The sequence below is a fragment of the Osmerus mordax genome, chromosome 12, assembly GCF_038355195.1.
Source record: "Osmerus mordax isolate fOsmMor3 chromosome 12, fOsmMor3.pri, whole genome shotgun sequence".
Classification (NCBI taxonomy): domain Eukaryota; kingdom Metazoa; phylum Chordata; class Actinopteri; order Osmeriformes; family Osmeridae; genus Osmerus; species Osmerus mordax.
In genome coordinates, this window is record NC_090061.1 from 3,214,396 (window position 1) to 3,241,230 (window position 26,835).

The window sequence follows — 26,835 nt, forward strand, 5'->3', positions numbered from 1 at the left end:
CTAGGTTTCCCTAACACCACTACAATAACAATGTGACAAAGATAGCCTGATAAATACCAGTGGTCACTTCAAAAGAAATGTTTCAGCGTACATGGTTATAAAAGAGGATGTTGTGGCAGTAGTCATGTTGTGCTGATGGTCAACTTCCAGAAAATTATACCTAGTTTCTTATTTTTTATTTGAATTGTTCATGCTTTATTTGACTGTTTGAAGGGAAGTGTGACAAGAAAGGCAGGGAGAGAGGGGGGGGGGGGGAGACATGCAGCAAACGGATTTGAACCTGGGCAGCTGCGGTAAGGCCTCAGCCTACATGCTAGGCACACTTATCCGCTGAGCTACCGGGGCGCCCCCAGCATCTCGTTTTCCTTTCTGTGCCGGACTCAACTTAGCAACAGGGGCTGTGGTGGCTCTGGTCTGGTTAAGACATCTGCTCAAAATCCAAGTTCAGGAATAAAAAAAAAAACCTTCTTCACACGACCATTGAAATAACCCATATCACCTTCTCCAAACAACGGTGATCAGGTTCACTTTACACCGCCTGAGGGAGTAGGCACTTGTAGCAAGACGCATGCGAGCCCTGACCTCGTTCCCCCGGTAACCCCAACCAGCTCGTTCCTCAGCCTGCACATGCTATCTGAGGGCAGGACGAGGGTAGAATGCATTTCATGCAGGGAGTCAGGTGGCTGAGCAGTTAGGGAGTTGGGTTAGTAATCAGAAGGTTGCCAGTTCGATTCCCGGCTGTGCCAAATGACGTGTCCTTGGGCAAGGCACTTCACCCTACTTGCCTCGGGGGGTATGTCCCTGTACTTTCTGTAAGTCGCTCTGGATAAGAGCGTCTGCTAAATGTAAATGTAAATGTAATTTCTCACTGCATGTTGTGTAGCTTTCCATCCAGTCACTCTGCACTATCTCAAAGCTGACAATTTAACGATTTTACCAGTTTCCTATGAAATCCCAAAGCACGGTCGGATATGACAGATTTGAAGTCCAGCAGGAGACCTACGTTATAAAACCTGACAGGGGAAGCAGAGTTTTTTTTTCTTCTCTCCAAAACCAGTGCAAAACTGGCAAAGGAAAATCTCTTCTGATTCTGAGGACAGGATTTCAACTTTAGAGAGCTATTTTGGAGGCCTGCATTGTAAATCACAACAAGCAATCAAATATAATTACAAACTATGAAAGCCATAAGTAGAACGAGCAGTGTGTGGGCAGTTTAATTATCATCTGATGGCGCAAAAGGAATATGAAGCCAAATTTGGACACAGCTTTCGTCTATAAAAACCCAGGAGTCATAACTTCTATTGAAAATATAAAACAGTTCTCTATGGACATGTGGCGGCTTTCAAATTTCCACCAATGCTTTGTAACCATGGGCCAATAAAACCATTAAGCTTCTCCATGAAGTACACTTTCCGAGCACTTAGGATGACAAACAAACACAAAAACCTCTTGGTGATGAAGAAATTTTTTGCTGATGCAATAACATCTCAACTTACCATTCCAGCTCTCCTCGCAATGACCGTGTGGAACTGCCCATCGGAGACTTTTATCATGGTCATTAGTTTATAGGTCCCACTCCCCAAGTTAAAGGAGAAGCGCATTCGGCCCTCAAAGATTTCCAGAGCCAGGAATTCTGCCTTGTCTCCAGTCTGGTTGTCATGGGTGTACATGAGGAGCGCGTTGCTCTTCAGCGTGGCAAACTTGATGTAGATATAGTTGTTGTTGGGATCCAGACTAGGAAACTCCATATAGGAGAGATCCTCAAAGCCATAACTGTTAAGCTCACAGTGTTTCCCGAAAACCCCTGAGGAGAGACAAGAGCTGAATCAAACAAATGGCACAAAAACGTAGAGCGTGACTTATCAACATGCATCTACAGACCATGTCTGAGTCAATTGTGGTATTGAAATACTGTGTGTGTGATTGTGTGTGTGTGCGTGCTTCATAGGGAGAAACAAACATAAACAACAGAACACATGGAGACAGGACACTTGTGAAAACAGGAATCGACACACAGCGACAACAGTTCAATAACTAGTCATCCACCTACAACCACCTAGAACATTCTGTCTGATAATTACTCACCAAACAGACAATGACAGTAATATCCATCCACTCTGTTCTGGCAGGACCCGCCATTAAAACAGGGGTTACACTCACAGTGATTGATGAGGGAGTCACACGTTTTGCCTGGGTTCACAAAACAACACAACATTAAAATGAATGGGGTGACAGGGTGACAGGGTGACTGGTGAGGGCGACACACAGCTCGTGCAGAAGGGCTTTCCCCTTCAACTACGTTCACGGAGACATTTCATCACCCCAAACTTTACCAAAACAAAGGGAGCCCTCGCACCTTGTAAAATAACACGTGAGGTTTGGAAAGTCGACACACATGGGTGAAAACATATACAAGATGTAATGATCCTTAAGGTTTCGCAACTGAAGCATCTTCATTGGTCACTGGGGCCAGAGAGAGGCGTGCTGATTATGAAAACTGGACGACAAGCAGAAATCTCTGACACAAGGACGGTACAGTAATCGACACAGACAAAATAAGGTACGGTATGCATGGGGACTGGCAGTGACCTGCTGTATGCTGTTTTCGTAGGCTCTGACTACTGCAGCATAAGACAAATAGCTTAATGGAGATGAATTATTTCGCCCCGACCAGGCAGCAAAAACAGGAAGTGGAGAGTTCACAGTAGGGGCAGGCAAACTACTGTAAGTCAATAGGTGCAATTCGCCAGAAGGGTCGTTCATCATAATGAAACGCATAGGTTAGTGGTCATTTGTTATAGTCTTAATAAAAAAGAACAGTAATCACTTCGGTTAAGTCAAAAAGTCTGCTCTGAGCCCATTTGGAAAGGTCTTTCAGAGGCACAGCCCACAGCTGACCAAACAGACATGATTCAGACAAATGTTTTCATTAACGATTCTTCATATGCACTGCCTTTATAAAGAGTAATATTTTTGTATTATTCATACCATTATCTCGAGCAGTCCCTCTCCAGGACAAACTTATAATTTACTTCACAATACCTTCACTCAGACAAAGTGTCAGTTTCTCACTGTTCACATGATATTCAACTATAAAGTGATTGACACTCAAACTTCAGTCCTTAATAGGTGAGCCCAGAGACAAAGCAAGATGCTTATCAGCATAGCCTACATCTCTGGAGCAGAGAGAGAGGGGCGTGCGGGGGAAATGTGAACTGTGTGTGGAGTCTCCACCAAGGCTCTGACCACAGTCAGTTGCGCATCATTGTTCTTATTAAAGTAAACAAGACAGGCCGATACGCATCAAAAACGATTCCCCCTCAACTAGTTTCTAAAAAACGAACCTTGTTTGGCAGTCAGGTTTGTATGCCACAGTTACTTTATCATTCAGAAGATAATATTTGACTTGGATTCAAAGCGGGGGAGTTATGTGCAACGTGTATACACTTGAGCCTAGATGAACATCTGTGCTTCTGCGTGCTCATAAAATGGAAATTTCTCCTGTGGCGGTGTACAGTACCTGCAAAGCCGGATTTGCAGAGGCAGTTGAAGCCACCGGGGAAGTTCTGGCACAGCGCCCCGTTCTTGCAGGGATTGGAGAGGCACTCGTTGACGTCCCTCTCACAGGCCATCCCGGTGAAGCCATCGGGACAGGAACAGGAGAAGCCTCCCACCAGGTTGTGGCAGGTGCCGCCGTTGTGGCAGGGCGACGGCATACACTCGTCTATGTCCGTCTCGCAGAGAGCCCCCGAATAGCCCGGCCGACAGTGACAGGCGTAAGGCTGGAGAGGGTGGTTGGAAACCAGGATGACCGGAACGCTCTCTTCGATCTTCATGTCGGGGCCCACGCTGAGGCGGCGCTTGCAGGAGCCCCCGTTCTGGCATGGGTTGCGGGTGCAGGGGTCGTGGTCCACCGAGTCGATCCGCACCCCGCTCTGGCGATGCAGGATGTCCTTGATGCTCTGGAAGAAGGTAGCCACTCCGCTGGGGTTAACATACTGCCCGTGGCCCCGCTTCACGGCGGCCATCAAGAAGGTCTCGTTGTTCATCTCGAAGGCTCCGTAGAGCAGGACCCCCGTGCCCAGCCCGGCCAGCTGTGAGTTGGCAATTCGCAGGAAGCTGAGGTAGTGATTCGTGAGGAAGTTCTGGACCCCCGGGGTCTGGATGCGGATGAGTATGCTGTTGTCCACCGTGGCGTTGGTGAACCCCATGAAGAGGACGCGGACAGTGTTGCTGACGGTACCGTGGACGCCGTCGCTGCTACGGACGGTTAGCTCGAATGTTCCGTCAGCTGAACGAGCCTTGGAGGTGAGGTCGCAGGAACCGGTGGGGATGCTGAAAAGACTAGGAGCAGCAGCGGTCATGGAGCAGTGGAAGGAGTCTTCGACGTCCGGATCCTGGGGCTTCACAACCCCCAGAGAACCTCCGGGGAACACGTTCCCAAAATAGTGGACGTAGATCTCCACAGATCTTGGCTCCGAGGGATTGTCGTTCTGATCGTTCACCTTGACGTGGACCGTCCCGGTGGAAGACATCTGGGGGATGCCAGAGTCCTTGATCACCACCGAGAGGTAGAAGTCGCTGATCTGCTCTCTGTCGATCTCCCGGCTGGTGGTCAGGAGCCCAGCGTGGCTGAGACTGAAGTAGCTTGTGGCCGAACCCGTGTTGAGGAGGCTGTAGGAGAACGGACCCTGGTTGGGTGGCAGATCTGGGTCGGTGGCCGAGAGAGTCGTGACTGTTACTCCAGCTCGCTGGTTCTCCATGACCTCTGCGTTCACCGCCCTGAGAGTCGGACCGTTGTCGTTGATGTCCTCCAAGCTCACGATCAAAGTGGCACTGCCAGTGGCAGCAGGGGAACCTGTGTCCACAGCCAGGAGAGTCAGGTTGTACACAGGTGTGGTTTCCCTGTCCAACTCCGTGGCGATGGACACTTGACCAGTTTGTGGGTTGATAGTGAAAATCTTTTTCGCGGAATCGCTGGCTATGGAGTAGGAGAACCTGCTCCAGCTGGGGACAGAGTCCGAGTCCTCCGCGCTGACGAAGGTGACCAGACCCCCAGCAGAGAGGCCCTCACTGACCTGGACGTCGTAGAGCTCCTGGGTAAACACAGGAGGATCGTTAGCATCTAGGATGGTGATGTTCACAAACACCTCGTCGATATCCGCTCCACGGATACTCCCAGCGTTCTTCGCCAGGACTTTCAGCGAGATCTTTTCCTCCTTCTCACGGTCCAGGGGGCCTGTCACATAAATCTGGCCTGTTTTCCTGTTGATGCCGAAACCCTTCTTTCTGCTCCTCCCAAAAATGAGGTAGTAAACCAGCCCATCGTCTCCTTGGTCACGGTCGCTGGCAAACACCTCTCCAACCACCGTACCTCTCAGAGCGGCCTCAGAGACTTCGAAGTAGTACTGCTTGGAGACGAAGCGAGGCACATACTCGTTTGCTCCCTTTAGTTTGATGTTGACATTAGCGAAGCTGCATCGTTCCTCGTCCGGGACGTTGAAGGCCTTTACCGTGAGGTGGTAGACCTGCTTGGCCTCGTAGTCCAGGAACCCCTGGGTGGTGATGACGCCCGTGTTCGGATCGATGACAAAGAGGTCGCTATCGGAAGACTGGATCACGTAAGCCATGACGGCGTTGGCTCCCGAGTCTCGGTCGGTGGCGTTCATTTTTACCACGGTGGTCCCACTCGGGACGTTCTCCTGCACCACTGGGAAGTACTCGTCTGGGTGGAACACGGGTGGGTTGTCATTGACGTCCGTGATGTGGATGGTGACAGTGACATAGCTCGTCTTGGAGATCCAGCCTCCGTCGGTGGCGGACACTCGGAGGTCGTGTCGTTGTTTCTCCTCAAAGTCCAGAGTATGGGCCAGGGTTAAAACTCCCGTTTTGCTGTTGACGGCAAACTGCCCCATGTCGTTGCCTGAGGTTATGTTATAGGTGATGAGACCGTTCATGTCTTTGTCTTTGTCTCGGGCCGACAGCGTTCGGATGGCAGTTCCGACGGCAAGGCTTTCCGGAATGGTGGCAGTGACTTGGCTTTGGGAGAACTCTGGTGTGTGGTGGTTCTCCTCGGTCACAGCCACCCGCACCGCGGTTTTAGCCGAAAGAGGAGGGTTCCCTTTGTCTCGGGCTGTGACATCGATGCTGAAGATTTTATTTATATCTGAGGTGAGGGAGGAGGCTACTGTAACCCATCCACTCTGCTTATCCAGCTTGAACTTGCTGGAGCTGTTTCCTCCAGATATCACATATTCTACTTCAGAGTTCAGACCGAAGTCTTTGTCGTCGTGAGCAACCACCCGAATGAGTTTGGTGCCCACCTTGACACTTTTGGTGACAGGGGTAAAGTAGGCGGAGTATTCAAATTTCGGTGGATTGTCGTTGCTGTCGACGATGTTTACGATAACCGTGGTCTCGCTCATCATGGGGCTCGTCCCACGGTCTGATGCAGTGACAATGAAACTGTGGCGGTTGATGTTGATGCTGACGGCACCGGTTGAGTTTTGGTACTTTAGCTGCTGCTTGACGAAGATTTCCCCAGAGCTCGAGTTGATTCGGAAATATTCAGCCTGGGATCTGATGAAATAGAATATCTTGCCGTTGAAGCCTTCGTCCGGATCTGTTGCCGACACTTGGGTGACCAGCGACCCTATCTCTGTGAGCTCGGGGTAGTCCAGGTAGTAAGATGGCCGACTGAACCGAGGAGCATTATCATTTACATCCGTCACGAAGATCGTGACATCAGTGCTAACTGTCCAGCCAGAGTCATGAGCAGAGACTTTGGCGATGTAATGATCTGTGTCTTCTCTATTCAGTGACCTGCTGATGGTGATGTCTCCTGTTTTGGGGTTGATCTGGAAGGGGAGACTGGCGTCGGAGATCGAGTAGTGGCTGACGGCGTTAGCTCCCGCGTCTTCGTCCGTGGTGGTAACCCTGGCAACGGTGTACCCCACCGGAGCGTTCTCCGGAACGGTGGCGCTGAAGATCTTGGAGAACCTTGGCGCGTTATCGTTGACGTCCAGCACGTTGATGATGACCTTCACAGTCGTGGTCTTGGGGGGGGAACCCCGGTCTGTGGCTTTGACCTTTAGGACGTACTGAGCGACATTCTCCCTGTCTAGGGGACGGGTCGTCCGGATCTCACCGGTCGCCCGGTTGACACTGAAGCTGTTCTCCTTGTTGCCGTCGACAATGGCGTACTCCAGCTGGCCACTGGGGCCACTGTCCTGATCCACGGCCGTCACCAGGAGAACCCGCTGAGGAGACAGGTTCTCCAGGATCTCCGCGTGGAACGGCTCGCGGTCGAACACCGGGTGGTTGTCGTTCACGTCAGTCACTGTTATCTCCACTTTCTCGTACGCGGAGTACGGGGGGAAGCCTTGGTCCCTGGCCTCGATCCAGAGGACGTACTTCTGAATCTGTTCGTAATCCAGGGAACGCTTGATTGACAGCTCCCCGGTCAGCTGATCGATCTGAAAGGAGTTATCCAGGTTGCCGCTGGCGATGTAGTAGGACAGCGACCCGCCCCGGGTGGACGACCCTGTCACCGTGGTAACGACGGTGTTGGTGTGTTGGTTCTCGGGGAACGTGAAGGCGGCGGCCTTCATCTTGATGACGGGGAAGTCCCCCCCGGTCACAAAGCGAACCGTCACGGTGGTGGTGTCCGTTTTGGGGTTGGTCCCACCGTCTTTGACCCGGACTGTGAGGGTGACCTCTGAACTCCCTATCAGCTTCTCATTGGCAGTGATGGCGCCTCGGACGGGGTCGATCTTAAAGCGATCGGCGTTGCGGCCCGTCAGGGAGTAATGGAGTTGGGCGTTGGAGCCCGCGTCCTCGTCCGTCACTGTCACGGCAAACACCAGGGAGCCTAGAGATACGAGACACAAAACATAAGATGTCACAAAGTGAAACACTTTCGTTAAACTTCACTGTATAATGGTGTCGTGATTTTAGTTCAACATATAGCATCTTTGTGTATTACACAGCACAGATAAGACACATCTATTTAAGTATATACTCAGAAGAGAGGAGGAAAGGAATACAGAATCCCTCCTGAACCACGCACCTGCCGAGGTGGAGGCCGGGATGTGCGTGACGTAGGGGTGGTGATGGAAGCGAGGAGGGTTGTCGTTGACGTCGGCCACGACCACCGACACGGTGGCGGAGCTGGACAGCCCCAGAGGCTGCCCTCCATCGGAGGCCACCACCAGGAGCTGGTAGCTGGCTCTGGCCTCACGGTCCAGGGACGAGCTGGTGATGATCTGGCCCGTGGCAGGGTTGATGGAGAACTGGCCACTGCCTCCCGTCAGGCTGTAACTGGGTGGGAAAAACGACAGGAGACATGTCAGGGCAACATGGAGGAGATGAATGTAGTTATCCTCTAAATTATACACGGAATTCGATGTATTACACAGTATAGATACAGTATAGGGCATGTGAATTAATGCAGTTAAATATTACACGTACAAAATGAATCTATTCCACGTCTATGTCGTGTGGTACCGTAGATACATTATGGTGGATGTGAATTAATACAGTTACATATACACACACAGATTAAATCTATTACATATTTATAACATTGCATGGTAAATTATAAATCAATAGCAGCTCCAACAACAGAATATCTTTTTGTACGATCCATGTCACCAAAAAGACGGGTTACACAAAGATTGTGGTATTTCACACATGACAGTGCCTGGGTTGGAAGTCATTTGTCAGTGTTGCCAACATAATCCTATGGAGGGCACTGTTTCAAGTTTAAGCGAGGCTTTGAGTTTCATGAGAAGGACACACAAGTGTAACATTACTTCATAAGCTTGTTGTGGTACACATTTCTTTTTTGCTCATATCCGTATCATCAGTCATAAAGACTGTCTAAGGCATCCATCTTAAAATTCTTTTGAGATACTCATTATCCATTCTTGAGAGTTTTTCTTTCCAGTGACAGAGACCGGCCTGGTGGAGGCCCCTGCAGAAGACTATCACTAGAGACTCCCCAGAGCTCTCTCTGATCAGAGACACATACATTTCTGGTTTTCAAGAAGGATCGCATTTCACTCTGCTTTTCACAAGTTTCCAGTAAAGCTCGGACACAAATGTCTAGTGACACATACATGTACACACCAGCGCATTCTTTGAAAAGGCTTTTTTTTGGGGGGGGGTGGGGGGTGGGGGGGGGGGGGGTGGAGCATCGTTCCCTTCCTGAAAGCAGCGACAAATTACCGAACAAAGTGTGAACACAGACGGAACACAGACCTATTGTGACAACAACACCACCATCGTCCAGGGGCGAACACAGAGGAGGAACAGTAGTAAAAGGCCTAATTTAACGGGCTGTGAGAATCGAAACTAATAACCGATGGCAACCGGCTCTGCTCTCCATTAGGGATCCCAACCTAGTGGACCCCTGATGGGCGCTACTAGTTCTGCCATACGCAATTAACATCCTCATTACCTTGTTTTGGGAAAATGGAGCCTGTGCCACCCCCCTCCCCTCTGTCCTGGATCTTGGTCCCCAGGGAGGGCAGGCAGGGGTCAGATATGAGTCAAACGTCCAGCTTCAGAGGCTAGGAGGCCCAGTGAGATCCCTTGGGGCTTTATAGTGGAGGGCAGATGGAAGGGGCGTCTAGCGTATGGACTGTACCTTATCGCATGGCTGTACTTAGTCACATGACTGTACGACGCGACTGTACCTGGTCACCTGACACCTGTCACATGACCGAACGTTACTCCATGAATGTGCCGCGTCACGTGACCGTACCTTATGACGCCGTTGAGGCCCACGTCGGTGTCAGCGCTGTCGACCAGCAGCACGTCGGTGCCCGTCAGGGCGTCCTCGGGGACGGTGGTGTGGAAGGAGGACGAGGTGAATACGGGGACGTTGTCGTTGATGTCATCCACCAGGACTGTGACCGTGCCTGTTCCGCTGAGGGGAGGAGAACCTGGAGAGGCCAGAAGAAATGGAAATCGTCTTTTAACATTTACATTTAGTCATTTAAGCAGACGCTCTTATCCAGAGCGACTTACAGTAAGTACAGGGACATTCCCCCCGAGGCAAGTAGGGTGAAGTGCCTTGCCCAAGGACACAACGTCATTTTCCACGGCCGGGAATCGAACTGGCAACCTTCTGATTAATAGCCCGACTCCCTAACCGCTCAACCATCCGACTCCCTTTAACAGACATTAAATAATGTTGGTGGATGTAGATTACAGAATGGAAGCTCACCAGTTTTATAGTAGTAGTTTATTCATTTGAGTATGTTTTTTTAATGTTGGGGTTGTAATATGATGTATTGGCAATGGCTTATCATTTGCAGTGAAATACATGTTGAAGCTATTCATATTCTTGCAAGGACTCAACCACAGTGACCCTGCCTTTATTCCTGCATCTCTGGCCACATCAACACAAAGCACAAATCACTTGAAAAGGGTTCAATAACTCTGTAATACAATCTGCTGTTTGCCCTTCCTGAGGTCTTGGGATACTGTAGATTTTAATCTTGGTTCTGAGGTATCTATTTTAGGATATGCAACACACAGGGAGTTAGTCTTTGGAATTCGAGAGAACAGAAACTCTATTTTCAGCGAAAATCTAACCGTTTTTTTTTTTATCCAAGCGAGTGACGGAACAAGGCCCTCTGAGCCCTGGGGGAAGATTTAAATCAATAGCAGATGAAACCCAACTGCAACACAGAAAACCACTCCGTTTCAAACATCTGCTTGCCTTCGCCGCCCTCAACAAAGCCCCCTTTCGATGGCACATTTAACGTAAAGAGTTACCAAAAAATCTACAGCTTGCTCGCTTGTTTATTCAGCTGTCAGTAACATCAGGTGCTTGGACCCTCTTTCGGTGGGATATTAATAAGAAATAATAAGAAATATCTGGAAAGTGTCCGTGGATAATCTCTTTTGTTCTCTCGGGAGCTGGGCATCATCAAAACTAATGGAACGCTGGAGAAGAGATCTGAGGAAGAGTCTCTGATAAGTCCATTTCAGCACCAAGAGGGGCTCTTTTGGTTTGAAAGATCAAGGTAATTAAAAGCATGTGTCTGTAAGCTCAGCAGGTACTATAAGCAACAATCATCTGCTCGTATGGATGACAAAGGGATTAGTGCTCGCTGGAAAGACTTACATTTAGCTAATGGGATTTTCAGGAACAGCACCAGACTTTAATAGTTTTTTTTAATCTTAAGATAGCATTTTAAATGGCCTAACTCTAGCTGCCCAGGAGTTTAAAAGTCGTTTTTAAAATACACATATAAATGCCTGAGTAACTTTTAAACTAATATTTGATAGTTGGCTAGAATTTTATGTTTCCTGTTTTTCCTGGTTACAGCTGCTCCTGTCTCCAGTGTACATGTTAGCATAAATACACTTAACACACTTCCAAATGAACAAACACCGCCGCATTCCAGGAGAACATGACCAATACACGTAAAAACATCGATTTTTCATAACCTAAAGATGCCAAAAAATACTAACTGTATTTTGCCTGTGAATCAAGGACTTGAGTCATGCATTGCATTTGTTTCACTCCAGAACTGCATTTTTAAGAATGTTTATTGCCAAATATAGACATGATATCATTTAAAGGTGTTCATCATTCTATAATGTCAATCAAAATGTTTTCATCTGTTTGATACATGCTAAATGTAAATGATACAAGCAATTATCCAGTTCTGTCAGTATTCTCCGTATTCAGTTTCTCTCTCTCTTTTTTACAAACTCCTCCAAAACAAAGTGGTCTATATCCTTTTGGGCTGTCAAATCTACAGGCTATCGACGCAACAATCCTGTCCACAACTGGTCATGTAATTCAGGATTAGGCGATCGCACATGAGGACAGACAGTGTCTAGTCAGCGATCGTACTCAGCAGCGTTCAGAAGCGAGCACGTTCACATGAGTCTCTTCATCGCACACCGGCAGCCCAACGTGAGGCAACTGCCTGAGTCATCATACGGGGTTGCCATGGAAGCAGATTAGAAATGCCTGGACTGGAAGAGTGATCCTCTTAATTAAGGATCAATCTCTGCCAGTCGAGTGTCTCTATCAGTTTACGTGAGCGAGCGCTGAGCCTCTGTTCCCGGTCAAGCTCTTGTTCGTAGACAACAACTCCCAAGAGCTTTGGAGCTGTGTTGTGTCATAGATGTTCTGGGCTGCTACACAGTTAAGTGGGTTTCAAAGCCAATTGGCTTTGTCTCCTGGACTCATTAGCTCTCTGGAGCACACAAACACACACAATTGTACAAGCACAACAATTAAGCTTAACCATGGCCAAAATGCTTAATTTGGAAATTGCCCAAGCTTGGTACCAGCTAACTTTATTAAGTGTTACCAGAGGAAACACAACAGTCCAAATGCTTTAGAATGATGATTGAGAATGACTGGCCTGTTGAGAAGTGAATTACTTAAAAAATATTTGTGTTGAATTTCTTTTCTGGGAAGCCAGAACTGGTCAGCTCTTTCTGTTTCAGTGCCGTCAGAGCATTTCAGTAGCATTGTTCCTCCTCCTGACTAAGGGAAGCCAATGAGCTTGGAGCAACACATTTTTCCAGTTTCATCACAGGACACATTTTGGCCCCATTCCTGAGGTTTCACTTTTCGGCAGGATGTGATGTTACAACTTATTTACCAGGGGTGCGAGTGAGGAGACGGCCTTGCACACCTCCACAACCCCGGCCTGTCTCGAAGACCCGTGCACTTACATTTACATTTAGTAATTTAGCAGACGCTCTTATCCAGAGCGACTTACAGTAAGTACAGGGACATTCCCCCCGAGGCAAGTAGGGTGAAGTGCCTTGCCCAAGGACACAACGTCATTTCGCACGGCCGGGAATCGAACTGGCAACCTTCAGATCACTAGCCCGATTCCCTAACCACTCAGCCACCTGACTAGTCAGACCGGACATGCTCCTGACTCCCACTTGCGCAACCCCTGACCCCATGCCAGGCACCCCATCACAGCAGGGTTGGGCGCTGAGAGACAGACACAGTGACCTTGGATAATCCCCGGTAAGCCTTAAGGAAACCCAGCATCCAGCCGTAAACACCAGCAGCCACACAAACCCTCCTCACCCTGACCCTGAACCTGGGCTGAACCCACTGCTGTTGACAGCCCGGGGTTCAAACGAGGCATTTTTCACATCTTTCGGGGTGTATCGCTCTCCCAGCATCGCGCTCCTCCACTCAGGAGGTTGTCTCCCTGTCTCCTGGGGGAAACTCGGATCCCATTACCGCCAGCAGCTGCCTCGTCGACCTGCTGTCAAACGTGTAAATAGTTTGGATCTATCTTGTTACATTGTGTGGGCTGACAGATATAGATGTCCGGGAACACAATATCTTAGCAGCTATGCAAATGTGTGTAAAAGGCAGTTGTTAGAAGCAGTGATGGCTGGAGCGGAAGGCTTCACAGCAGCGTAAGTGAAACCTGGTCCTTTTATGAAGATCCATGCTGCGTTCGTCCTTCACACTCACACTCACAAAATCAAGACTCTTTAGTCCTATAGCCACTAACAACAACACCATCTCAAACTCCTCACTGCTATCTCTACTGATAACAGAGACAAACTGATAGCCAAGGGATGTTGCGTTATCAGATTAACTGACAACACGTTAATAATCCACCACTACCATAATGTTATCATAGCTGAATACACAGGGGGCTTATATCATCGCAATGGCATGCTCTCCGCCTGGCCAGCCGTGCCTGTGTCTCCTCCTAGCCTCCTGCCCAGGAATCTGGCCCTGCTACTCAAGCTTGGTGTCAAGGTCGGTGATTTAGCTGAGGAGAACTGGAGAGGGTGCCACTATTTGTGATCCACGGCTGCAAGCGCTGGGAGACGCGACAGATAAGTATTCCTGCTGCAGGTCTGGCAGCGCGGGGATGTAGCGGGCTGGTGGCTGTATGACAGATGACTTCACGCTGCCAGGGCGAGAGAGAACGGCTGCGTGAAAGAGAACGGCAGGGCGAGAGAGAACTGCAGGGTGAGAGAGAACGGCAGGGCGAGAGAGAACTACAGGGTGAGAGAGAACGGCAGGGCAAGAGAGAACGGCTGGTGGAAACGACAGTGGGACACCGACGGAACCGGTGGCCACCATGCAGTGCGATTAAAATAGTTGTTTCCATCAGCGGAAACCTGTTCCCAGACACGTTTAACATTTTCTGTACTTGCTTCATCAGCGGTTATGTGTTTTACACCATTTTCCAAATTTGTATGAAACTTCTGCGTGATTTTACCCATCGGCTCTGCCAGTACCTTCTTGTCTCCATCAGGCATTAGGAAAGCAAGCTATCACACCCATCTGACAGTCTACTGCTCACTCAGAGGAAGACAAAATCAGAATTGTAAGTATTTTACGAATCTTACTGAAGTATTCTATGAAGTAGAAATACTTGAAATGACCCAAATTAAATGTAGGTCATTTAGTTGAAAACTCCCCTAGTCAGATCTAAGCTTACCAAGTGTTGTCACCTGGCCAACTAGCTAGCGAGCCATCAGGTAGTTCTGTACCTGTGCTGTGATGCACGTTCATTAGTGTAATCGTATTTAGGGTTTGATCTGAGGTTGTGCTGTGGACGACACTGCAGTGACCTGACATGCCCTCCTCTCTCTCCTGATGGGATCCGTTTGACATGGTCATTACTTACCTCACGGTTAGATTAATCAACAATGGCGTTTGCGTATAAACTGAGGTAAATAGATCAAGGTCTGTTCTTGTACTCTTGATTTCAGGAAGCTATTGACGCTTTCCAGAAGCCATAAAAAAAAAAATGTGCAAAGTGTGTGTGTGTATTCAATTAAAATATGTCCCGGAGATTACACATGAGGAGAGACAGTTTGGGTTTCACCAATGTGTCTTTTCAATCAACAAAGACAATGTTTAATCTCACGGGCGCCTCGTATCCAGCATGAAGCGTTGCCCCTGGAGAAGTGCGTGAGCTGTAGTGAGGCTAATGCTCCAGCTAAGTCCTGTCTTTCCTTCACCATGTTTTTCCAGTATTTTCCGAGGGAATACTTCAACAGACCGATGGTATTCCGATAACCCTGTTTATGTTGTCAGTCGCCATTACAGTATGGGGTAAAAAGGCAGTGTGTAGTCGCACAGTGTCATTTCACACAGAAACCTGACACAACAGCAAATCACTTTAAGCACTGACGAAGCATGAGTATTGCTGACCCTAACTTAATCACACTGCAAAAGTGATACTACAAATTCAAACATCAGGAATCCCTACTGGCCCTTCACATGACACAACTTGGGCCACAGAGACCAAAACATCATATCTCGTGATTCAAAACGATCCATAAGTCCGCCAGAGTGGTGGAATTGTTGTGAGAATGAGTGTTGAATTTTATCAGCTAATATGCAATTACAAGATTTCAGTGGGGTGCCTGAAACGTTTGTTTTCAGAGGGATGATCGAATGAGAGTACCAAACCCTGAATAACCTCCAAGCTTCAGCGTGCAAAATAACAAGCTCTGAAGACTCGCTGAACCACAGGCCATCTGCTCTCCCCTGCTCCATCTTAAATACACACAGACAGTTTCCCCTGTAAGCTGGTCATAAGCCCTCCCCAGAAAGCATTGTCTGGCATAAACATATGGCTGGGCCTAAGCACCTTATTAGTGTATATTACCGGTGGGCAAATCACATTAGCCTCAAGTAAGGTGGCATGGCCATACTTTCCGCGCCAGAGGGGGTATAAATACATATGTAATTACAATTAAACTATCGGCTTTTGCCATTTGCTGGCATATGCCACCAAGACAGCAGCGCGGGGGGAACAGTTATTTGGAGGAAATAACCACCACCTCCCCCCTGAGAAGCTGGGAGGGGGGCCCTGGTTACTCCCTCTAATCTGAGCTAAGATCTTGATTTGGGTGTCTTTGCTGGCACAAGGGATAATCTGTCCCTTCAATATTATTGACGGGTCCAGCGTTCAGCAGGGTCGAAACGAACCGAGCGGTCCGTTTTGATCGGTAAGAACAACGGCGGGATGTCCAAACAGAGAGCTTCATTAAAGTTAGAAGCACAGGACAGGTTGACTTAGAGAAGATGGATGAATGTGTAAATTTATGAGACAGCCCATCTGTAGCCTGGAGCTTAGGGCTAAACGGTTAATTACGGTTTATGGACTGCGGCTAGATTGTGTTCTTTCGGGGACAGCGTAAATAAAACACATCATTACTCAGGGTGAATTGGACGCCATCGCAATGAAATTGACATTTTTCTCCCCCTGAGAACCTGTTGCTTTGCAACAAAGCTCCTTTTAATGTGGCTCCATCCAGCACCCATGAATGGCCAGGGGGACACAGGGGTGCAGGGAGAGAGCTATCCCGCACGGTTTGCCAAATATAACAAAGTAAACAGAGGGTTTCTCACAGTTAACGAGGGAGAAAAGGAAAAGGATATATCTCTCTCTCCCTTCTACATCCAACCTACCAGGCCACTCCCTGAAAACAACCTGCATTTCTAATAATGCAGCTCTCTCTGAAGCACTCATCAAATCATTCCTAAACGGTATATGGATTTACAGTTATTTATGGCGTGGCGTGTCTGAATGGTTTGACATATTTTTTTAACTGCCGTTTGCTCGTACTCCAGAGCACATTCTTGGATTTTATGAAGTGATTTGCCTTTTGTGGTTTCAATACAATGGCGCTTTTATTTTTGTCGAGCTGTTCAATAGTTCTGAGTTCTCTGTCGAGCGCTAGACTCCAAGGACTGATCCCCCATTGTATTGAAACAGTCGTGGAACAACAGCTTGTCACCAGTGTTTAGAAAACACACAGTATAACAACCCACTACACACAACAGCTTTTCAAATCACTTAAGTGCAAACGAGAGAAAACAATTGAAAAAAAGCTGGTTGTGTCATATATGTTGACGTGGTATCGTACAGGCCTAAACATTTTCAGTATCTGCCATTTTGGCAGACAGAATGCTACAGGACTAGTTTTGAATAAATTGCTCATTTGAGATTAACTACTGTTAGATATGCACTCATGGATAAATGAACCTTAAGAGGTTGTGAGGGCCTAACTTAGCTTCCATTTTAGAAAGTGTAGATCTTTTCTGGCTGCCGCAAAGCACTAATCATCCAAACCACACCACCTCTTAAAATTTCTTATTAGATACTAAGGCTATTTACACAAACACTCGGTTCCAGCAATTGTTACGCGGGCCGAAAAACAGGAGTGGAAAAGAGAGGGATAGGAACAAAAACAAAAAATTGCTAGACCACATTGTTACTGAGCCCTTTTTAAGAGTTGATCTAGAATGTTACAGGTCTGTTAAAAGTTCATTTGAGGAACCTGATATTTTAGTTGGCTTCATCTTGTGTTGCCACTAGACTGTTGCTGGCTGAACACTTCTGAAAACTGACCCCATTAAAGATTTATTGTGGCAAGCTCTGGACAGTGATCTGTGAGACCCTGACTGTGCTCCTACACCACTTATCAGTAGCTTCATTAGCTGAACTTTCCATTTAGAGTATTGTGCAGGTTTGAAAAATAACACGACCGAGCACAAGGTGATAAATATTTCCCACGGACTCCTTTCGGAAGAGACGGACAGCTCGTCTAAGACACGCACAACAGGGATTGACAGCTCCCTACGAAATCAGCACAAGGGACGCGTGATCCTGTTCAGAGAACACTCCAGAAACGTGGGTGGGTCCACATACTGGATTCACAAGAGCCATTACGCAACATAAAAGATCCTGTTTTTTAAAACGGGACGGTCATTAAAATTCTTTATCTGCTAAGCGCCCGTTTAGCCCCTGAAAAGGCAGAGAGCAGACCCTGTGGCCCTCTGAGAAACGCGGGAGAGACACAGGAGGAATTCCGTGTGACCGTTCCCGCTGCCTCGGGCGTGGGCACAGGGATATACTGTGCCTCCTCTTTAATATACGGGACCGAACGTGGTGCATGCAAATGTACCCTGGGGGTCCTTTTCACCACGGGGGCCCCCACTGCAGAGCCTTCGCCGGGCTCTCCTCCACAGCGCTGCGAGGGAGACCGGATGAAGGCGGATGTGTGGCGTGAGGGGGAACACATCATAGATTGTTTTATACAGCAGAATCCTTCTATCCACGATCCGTTATGCATGACGCGGATGTGGGCACTGCAATAAATCCCTTACAAGTCACTGCTTCATGGCTGAAGTGTCAAATGTAAATATCTTGATATGACATTAAGGTACATGAAATGCAGTGGATTTGGAGAATAAAGATAATACAATAGTATTATAACGCCATTCCCTCTGCTGGTCTGTCAACCCGTTCCAACAAGACTATTTGTGAGTCGTGTAAGTTCAGGGCACAAGAAGAAAGTCCTGCCATGCTGCTACTGCCATCTGCCACCAACTGCTGTCCTTAAGTGTGTGTTGTGTGTTCAGAGGCAGTGGTGACCCAGGTCCATGAACTCTCCCTACCAACACACTGCACTGTGACTCCTTGCTAACTTCTTGCTCCTTCATTTAACCTTGGCCTCACGGTCATTCTTCTACCCCGGTGTGTGTGTGTGTGCGTGTGTGTGCATGTGTGTGCGTGTGTGTGTGTGCGTGCGTTGCGTGCAGAGGAGGGGGGTGCCTAGCTGTTGCTAGGCAGAGGACCGAACTGAAGATCAGATAAGTGTGCAGTTGATCCCAGATGTGGTCGCTGCTATTAGCCCAGACTGGCTCTATTTGCAGTCCTGTTATCTCTCTCTCTCCATCCCAGTCTGAGCCTCAGAAACGCTGCCAACAACTTTCCACTGGGCTGATCTGTGAGTTTCCCCTTCGACAAGCCCGCTTGTAAAACACCTTTATACTGCTTGTATTTGTGCCACGTTTTCAGGACCGGGGTGCAGAGCTCCAGAGGAGGCCAGGCATGTGCCAGGCGCGGCTCTCCGGAGCCAGGGCTCGTTATGAGAGCCAGCGGCAGAGAGCTCGCCCCGGCTCCAGACGTTTCAGGACAGATTTCACTCAACGGAGCAGGTCTGAAACTCCACTCAGTCTGCTGTTATTAAGTTCACCTTCCGTCCACAGGACAAGCAGGATGGAGACAACCATGAGATGGAACACAGGCGCACTCGCTAAGTGGAATTCATGACATAGTTCACCAAGCAGGTCATTATTAAAAAAAATCCAAAAATGAAAAGAAATGAAAATGTACTCAGTCTTTCTTTGCTGGATTAACACATTTCCTAGTCTACACATTCATCCATTTCAGTATTTCAACTATGGTTTACTTTCGTGCCCCCATTTAGTCAAATCCATGTTCCAAGTGACATTCACCAAACACCGACACATAAATAAACAAAACGTATCACAGAAAAACACTGTGCTAGGCAGTGTTAGATGTTTTCAGTTGAAAATGGGCTGGAAGGCCATTGATTCAGATCCAGACTTCCTCATCCACCTCTGACACATCCAGCCAGAGGCTTCATGGGATAACCATTTCCTCCTGCGTCTCAGTCCTGGCCTCAAACACACGAGAAAAGCATCTCTGCAATTTTCGCTGTGTAATTATGTTATTTTTTCATATTTTGATATTCCACATAAGGCCTGCTGTAGAGAAGGCTGCTTGGTGGAGAATCCCAAATACAAAGTCATAATATTATGGATTTGCTGACAGGTCTTTGCTTACGGAATAATTTGACAAGCCTCTGAATAATGGAACCATAGAACTGCACCTAAACACAACAACCATTATTAACCCTCATAAATCCATCACAACACCACATCCTCATGTTATACATAATCCATCACAATTTAAAACTACTACAAAACCTCTTTAACCTATTCAAGGTAATCGCACCCTTGATTTATAATACAAATAAACTAAATCTAATGCACACGTTGGAGCTTTTAGATATAGAACTAGGGCTCAGTCCCTTCATAAACACAGGCATAGTTCGGTTTTTCTGAGCACTTCCGCTATTGTCACCATTCTCACCAGCAGGCTACGCAGTCCAGAACACCCATCATTACAGAGAAAACACATGGTCATCCAGGAATGAACAAGAACCGCCCTTTGACCATGACGGTCCTGCCAAAGTATCCCAAGGAAAACCTGTACTTAACCGGGCTAGTGTGTGATTAGGCTGGAATAGGGATACGGATGCACTGTCTTCAACTGCACATTTACTGACCTCTATGGAATAACAAGCTAACCTTTTATCTGCATATAACAAGCTATACCACTGTGCCCAAACAAACACAGGACCCTGTTCATTCAAACACGCAAGCCAGGTTTCCGGGGAATAAGTAAAACACACAATTCTTCTTTCGCGCGCACGCGAGAGAGAGAACGTGCATTCAGATTATCTCACTCAGTGAAAACATCACGCTCAGCGTGAAACTGTAATCACAGCATGTTGACATTCTTGTTCATTTCAGAAAAGAAAAGCTACTTTTATGGTCGGATTTTGCAACTTTGCTGAATGCTGAGAATCCTAAACCAGTTTTTCCAAGGCCTGTTTCCTCCGTGATGAAACACACATGGGCCCTGAAGACAGAGCTGTAACTTCACTAGATATATGCTGCCATGAATAGGGGACTATAGACATTAAGGTGATCATGCTAAATGTGGTACGAGTTTAGATATGAGCACCGGTCCATGATGAAAAATTGCGGTCCCCATCCATCTCAATACCGTCTCGTACTGAATGAGTATAGATAGTCCACATATAAAAATTTTAGGTATATGTTTATTGTATGCACCTTCCTGCCAAAGCAAATTCCTTGTCTGTGCAAACTTTCATGGCGAATAAATCCCATTCTGATTCTGAAACACGGGGAACATCTCAACAGGTCTGGGCCCGGCCTCCCAGCCTCGTGTCACGGCGGTCTCACCTGAGTCCGTGGCCGTGACCAGGAGGGTGTACTGCCCTCGGGCTTCCCGGTCCAGGGTGTGGGTGAGGCTGAGCTGGCCGCTGGAGGAGAGGCTGAAGGAGCCTTCCTCGTTCCCGCCGCTCAGCATGTAGCTCAGCTGGCCGTTGGCTCCCTGGTCGTCATCCCTGGCCACCACCTGGCGCGGACACACAGAAACAGGCTCCGTTCGAGACGGGAGAATGCACGACTCCTACCCGGTCTAGGATGAGTTAGACGCTAATGAGTTCTTAGAAAAAAAAAAGAAAAGGGGGCTGATGTTGGGAGGTTCTTTGGTACCCACTCCTGCACAACTCCGCCCGCCCCCCTGACCCTCGCCAATACGCTGGGCATTCGTCTCTACACCACAGGGCTCATTAGTGAGTTCAAGTGCATCTGCAGACTCATTTCCTTGCAGGTTTATGTACTGAAGAAGCTTAACTTGGACTATTTCTACTACTATCACTGGAACCAGACTTTTTAAAGGTTTATCTAGTTATGATGCTACTTAAGACCAATGTTATTGCAATGCAGTTTGGTAGAGTACAATCCAATATTTCACTTTTTTGTTCGTTCTTCTAAGAAAGATGTGTAAGTGTGTACTCATAAGTGGTTTCATATATCATCCCCTTAGTACCGTATGTCAATCGCACATTTCTTCTTGGCAGTTTGCAAAACATGACCACCGTGCTTGATGTTTTTGTAAACCGATCCCATACATGTACTTATTGGGTTAATATTCCTACAAACTTGGTTAAGCCATTAGCTCATTTAAAGTCCTGGGGCGGCTGTATGAATTGGGCTTTGTCTAGAAGGACCCGACTCAAACCCGCGTACTGACCTGTAGAACGTTTCTGGGAAGACTTCCCAGGTTCTCCTGGACGTTCACGGAGTAAGGCGACAGCTCGAACACGGGCGAGCAGTCGTTGACGTCCAGCAGCACGATGTTGACGGTGGCTCGGTCCACCCTGGGGCTGCTCCCTCGGTCGGCCGCCTGGACCACCAGCGAGTACGACGCCCGCGCCTCCCGGTCCAGCTGCCGGGCCACCGAGATCACCCCGGTCACCGAGTCGATCCGGAAATCCGAGTTGCCGGAGTTCCCTCCGCCCACGGAGAAGCGGATCTGCCCGTTGGTCCCCTCGTCGGCGTCGCTGGCGAACACCTGGAGGACGTCCGTGCCCGTCAACATGTTCTCCTCGATCTCCACGTCGTAGATGTTCTGGGAGAAGCTGGGCGTGTTGTCGTTTACGTCCAGAACCATCATGGTAACCTCCATGGTGGAGGACAGGGGGGGTTCCCCTTTATCCGTCGCCACCACCGTCAAGGTGTAGTTGGAGTGCTCCTCTCGGTCCAGTTCCCCCACCAGCCTCACGTCCCCATCGATGGTGCCGATGCTGAACTTGTTCCCGTGGCGACCTCGGAGGGAGTACTCCACGTAGCTGTTGGGGCCGCTGTCGGAGTCGGAGGCCTGGGCCTTGAAGACCACGGTGTCGACCGGCGTGTTCTCCTGGATGAAGGTCATCTTCTGAGAGGTGAAGGCGGGCGGGCAGTCGTTCACGTCCAGCAGGATGATGGAGACCTGGGCAGTGCTGGTGAAGCGAGACAGGGGGGCCGGGGCCTGGTCCTGGACGGTCACCACCAGGTTGTAGAAGGACTGGGCCTCTCTGTCCAGGGTCTTCTTGGTCTGCAGAACGCCTGCCTTGGTGATGTCAAACTGGCCCTGGGGGTCACCGGACACGATGCTGTAGAACAGCTCGGCATTAGGACCTGGGAGGAACACAAACAAACATACTGGGGTTTTGGGGTTGAAAAACATCAACATATCACTATTACGTATGAGGACATTCAAATGTATCCATAATTTATGAGCCCCCTAAAATTGCAATCAACAAATATTTATACACCAGCATAACAAAGTCTGCCACAGTAAGCAGTTTGACAGATCTGTATAGGAAGAGAAACATTACAGCAAAGTCTGTAAGTGCAGCACTTTCGGAAACGCTACCTAATCGAAACATTTATTCAAATGACATAACTGCCGTAATGGCACAACTACACTAAATTGCAAAAAAAAAAAAATCTATCTGGCCATGAAATCTAGCCTAATTCTTGTCCTGCCCTGGAGCCGCAGCAAAATGAGGCTTAATTGAGCGTCTGTAATGCAAGTCATTGGAGTATTCATGTGGAACTCGACGGCACCTTCCCACACTCCGGCGAGTATTTACAGTACACACGTAATCCTTTATCAAAAGCCGGGGGACGCATTTACCACGACGACGGCGACCCGACCGCTTTCGGAGGTCGCGGCTCAGGAAACGCTCACAAGGACGCTTTGTGGAGCTTGTTGCTGAGCAGTCTGGGACACCGTGAGAGGGTCGGGCCGCCAGGACTGCGAAGGAAGGATCCAGACCGCGCTTGAATCCAGACAGCTTTTCTCCCCCCAGGAATGTGGGTCAGAGTAACCACATTAGGTCTGGTGGAGGGGTAATTACAGTAGGAGAGGGACAGGGCTGGTATAATAGCATGAAGGAGTAAAGAAACTCTAAACGTCTGACCGTAACCACCTGATATAGAAACATACCTTCGCCCGCTTGGGTTGTACAGTGGCTCTACTGTTTTTGACCAAATGATTTCGACGTGTGATGGAAGAGCGAAAGCCGAAGATGTTGGGGTTGAGTATTATGTGTCTTGACTGGTTATTTCAAGTAAAATACTATCTCGTTTCCTGCCGCCGCGTTCTTTTCCCCCGCTCGCGTTCACCGACGCCAAGGACTATCTCAGCGACTCAGCTCGCGAAGAGCCTGAAACGAATCGGGTTTGTCAGCGAACGACCAGGGGGCCCTGCCATAACCCCAGAAATAAGACATTCCTCACATGACACAAGAGCGGAAGAGCGGGGAGACGTACCATCGTCGGCGTCGCTGGCCCCCACCGTGACGATGCTGGAGCCGGGAGGAAGGCTCTCGGTGACGGACGAGCTGTACACGCTGCTGTTGAACACGGGACGGTTATCGTTCACGTCCAGGATGTTGAAGTAGACCCTGACTGTGCTGGCCAGCCCGCCCCCATCCTGGGCCCGCACCGTCAGGATGTAGTACTGCTGGGATTCGTAGTCCAGAGGCCTTGTCACGTTGAAGACCCCAGTCACGGGGTTAAGGAGGAAGGTCTGGTCTTCATCGTCCTCCTCCAGGGAGTAGGTGATCTCCCCGTTCACCCCGGAGTCCGAGTCGCTGGCCAAGATGGCCGCCACGATGGAGCCTGGGAGAGGTAGACAGGCAGACAGTGAGGATTTGTGGGGTTTTGGGTCTGTTACAGCAGGCTGTCTCTCTGCCAACCCAAACCCCTTCAAGCTGCTCCACAACCCCCTACAAAACCCCACCAACACTGGATTTCATGGAAAAGGTGCCACAGTTAATTTGATGTCTCTTGTTGACATTAAGCTGCAACCTCCTGCATTAAAAGCCTTTTAGACATGCCACATGCATGTATAATGGACTAAATCTTTCATCCACAACTGAAATATGCTTGAAAATGTGGCGATTAGGTCATTGGCAGAGAGAGAGCGCGTGACGGGGAGACGCTACCTGGTGCCATGTCCTCGGGGAGGTCGAAGGAGTACGTTTCCCGGGAGAATTTGGGCGTGTGGTCGTTGACGTCGCTGACTGTGATGTTGAGCCTCATGTCAGAGGACTGCTTCCCGTCGTCCGCTCGGACCAGCAGGGAATACTTGGAGCGGCGCTCACGGTCCAATCGCTTGGTGGCGATCAGGTCACCTGACTCGGGGTCGATCCGGAAGCTGTCATCTGCGCCGCTGATTATGGTGTATGTCACAAGGGCATTAGGACCCTGCAGAGAAACAGACACACAGAGGGTTTGACTTCAGAGGGTTCGTGTAAGGATAAGTAACTGCAGGCGTGGATAAGAACAGGAAGTGGTTTAAGAACAACAATAACAATGTATTTTTTGGGGAGTTGCTTTTATCCAAAGCACAATGGACAAATTTAAGCTGCTAGCTCTAGGGCTGCAATCAAATGCTCTACTAAAACCTCCATCCTTGGTTGAACAACCCTAACCTGCATTTGATTCTGGAACTTTGCACTGAATTTTATTTTATTTAGAGAGAGAGAGAGAGACAGCGAGACAGACAGACAGAGAGAGAGAGAGAGAGTGAGAAAGAGAGAGAGTGAGTGAGTGAGTGAGTGAGTGAGAGAGAGAGAGAGAGAGAGAGAGAGAGAGAGAGAGAGAGAGAGAGAGAGAGAGAGAGAGAGAGAGAGAGAGAGAGAGAGAGAGAGAGAGAGAGAGAGAGAGAGAGAGAGAGAGAGAGAGAGAGAGAGAGAGAAAACACAGGAGCTGAATGGCTGAATCCTCCTGAGACCTCCTCTTGCTCTTTGATCTTTGGGACTATAGTGTTCCTCTATAACTGCAGCTAATAGATCCCTTGATACCTTGGACAAGTATGGCTACTCCACATGCAAAAGCCATAGCAGGGACTTGGAGCAATTGGAGGAGGGGGCCAAACACGATATGACAACTGAATAACGGTGGCGAAAGAGCTTGACGTTTATGTTTGTTCCGAGCATAATAGAAGAGCAGATCTCTGTCTGCTGCTGTCTCGTGCTTAAGCGGATTCAGTCGTTTCAAAAGGCTGTACCTTTCATCATCAGCCCTTTGTTTCACACGGTCAAAGCTAAAGTTAAAAGCTTACAGTGTTTCACTCATAGCTGATGTTAGGGCATCTTTTGATCTCGCTGACACAACGGTCAATGGAGTACATTTCGTCGCTTCCGACCTGCTCACTGAAACTGAGTTTTAATCCGGCAGCCTGATCGCCGAGGGAAGAGAGCAGGAGAACAGATAAAGGTTACGTCTCAACACTCTGTTTCCCATCAGTACTTTAACACACAGCTCAAGCCTCCCTCTGACCCAGTCTCATAGCATTACCAGAGAGAGACCCATTCTTAGAACCAGACACCAACCAGTAAAACCTTTTTTTTTATATATATATATTTTTTTATATATATTTTTTTTTACTGAGGGAGGTCAGAGGGAGGTTGTGTTCATCTGTGGCCCCCGCTGTCATCAATCAGGGCTCACGATCTGGAAATCCCATCAGCCACCTGGGCAGCAAACCGGAACCCGACACCCTCCGTCTGCCAATTAATTCTCTGATAGGGTTCAAGAGGAGGGAGCAAGAGGAGAGGAAGTAGGGAGTAGCCCCTTCACACACACACACACACACACACACACACCCCTTCTCACACACACAAACACACACACACCCCTTCTCACACACACACACACACACACACACAAACACACCCCTTCTCACACACACACACACACACATACACACCCCTTCTCACACACACACACACACATACACACTCCCCAAAGCCGTCTGCTCCCCTGACCTTCACCAGAAGACTTTGACTGTTTACCGGTTAACGCCCTCCCAAGGCACGGTGGGTAGGGGGGAAAAAGTGGGCCAACCAATTAAAGAGCAGAGTTGTGAGTTGAGTAGCCCAGACCTGAAGAGGAGGAAACTCATTTAGCAGATGAGAGGTTAACGGGAGCAGGCGGGTGGCGGGGGGAGGGGGTGAGAGGTGTGAAACAGACACAACGTCTGGGAAATACAACTTCCTGTTCGAAAGTCAACAGTCGGCATGGGCCAATCACTACACACCTCCACAGCCCAATCACGACAACATGTGCAAAGGGTGACAAACAGTACTATACCTATGCCTCTGTCAGCAACACTTAGCTTGTGTTGTTTTTTCTATATAGATGATGTTAAGAGTGGGGAGTGAACACATGTTCTGTGTTTTTAGGCCGAGAACTTGAGGGTTAAAAGTTGTTGATCTGCTTCTTTTAGCACCCATTGTTTTCGTTTTCTTCGTTAATCGAGCCGTACCTGCAGCATAGTTTCCACGTTAGGTCAGAGAAGTAATAAAACAAGCGTGTTTCTTCCAAAAAGA

At 48.5% G+C, this 26,835-nt stretch overlaps 1 protein-coding gene across 1 annotated transcript in view; it reads right to left on the minus strand.

The window, feature by feature from the left end:
• The window catches only part of fat4 (FAT atypical cadherin 4), a 41,774-nt gene that overhangs the window by 10,299 nt on the left and 4,640 nt on the right, over positions 1–26,835 (minus strand). The window contains exons 3-11 of the mRNA XM_067248070.1: positions 24,445–24,706; positions 23,768–24,118; positions 21,702–22,627; positions 20,846–21,020; positions 9,767–9,947; positions 8,069–8,319; positions 3,521–7,870; positions 2,086–2,190; positions 1,497–1,804 (exon numbers count right to left, since the gene is read on the minus strand). Of these exons, the coding sequence (XP_067104171.1) occupies positions 1,497–1,804; positions 2,086–2,190; positions 3,521–7,870; positions 8,069–8,319; positions 9,767–9,947; positions 20,846–21,020; positions 21,702–22,627; positions 23,768–24,118; positions 24,445–24,706 (6,909 nt within the window). The remainder of the gene's footprint in view (positions 1–1,496; positions 1,805–2,085; positions 2,191–3,520; positions 7,871–8,068; positions 8,320–9,766; positions 9,948–20,845; positions 21,021–21,701; positions 22,628–23,767; positions 24,119–24,444; positions 24,707–26,835) is intronic.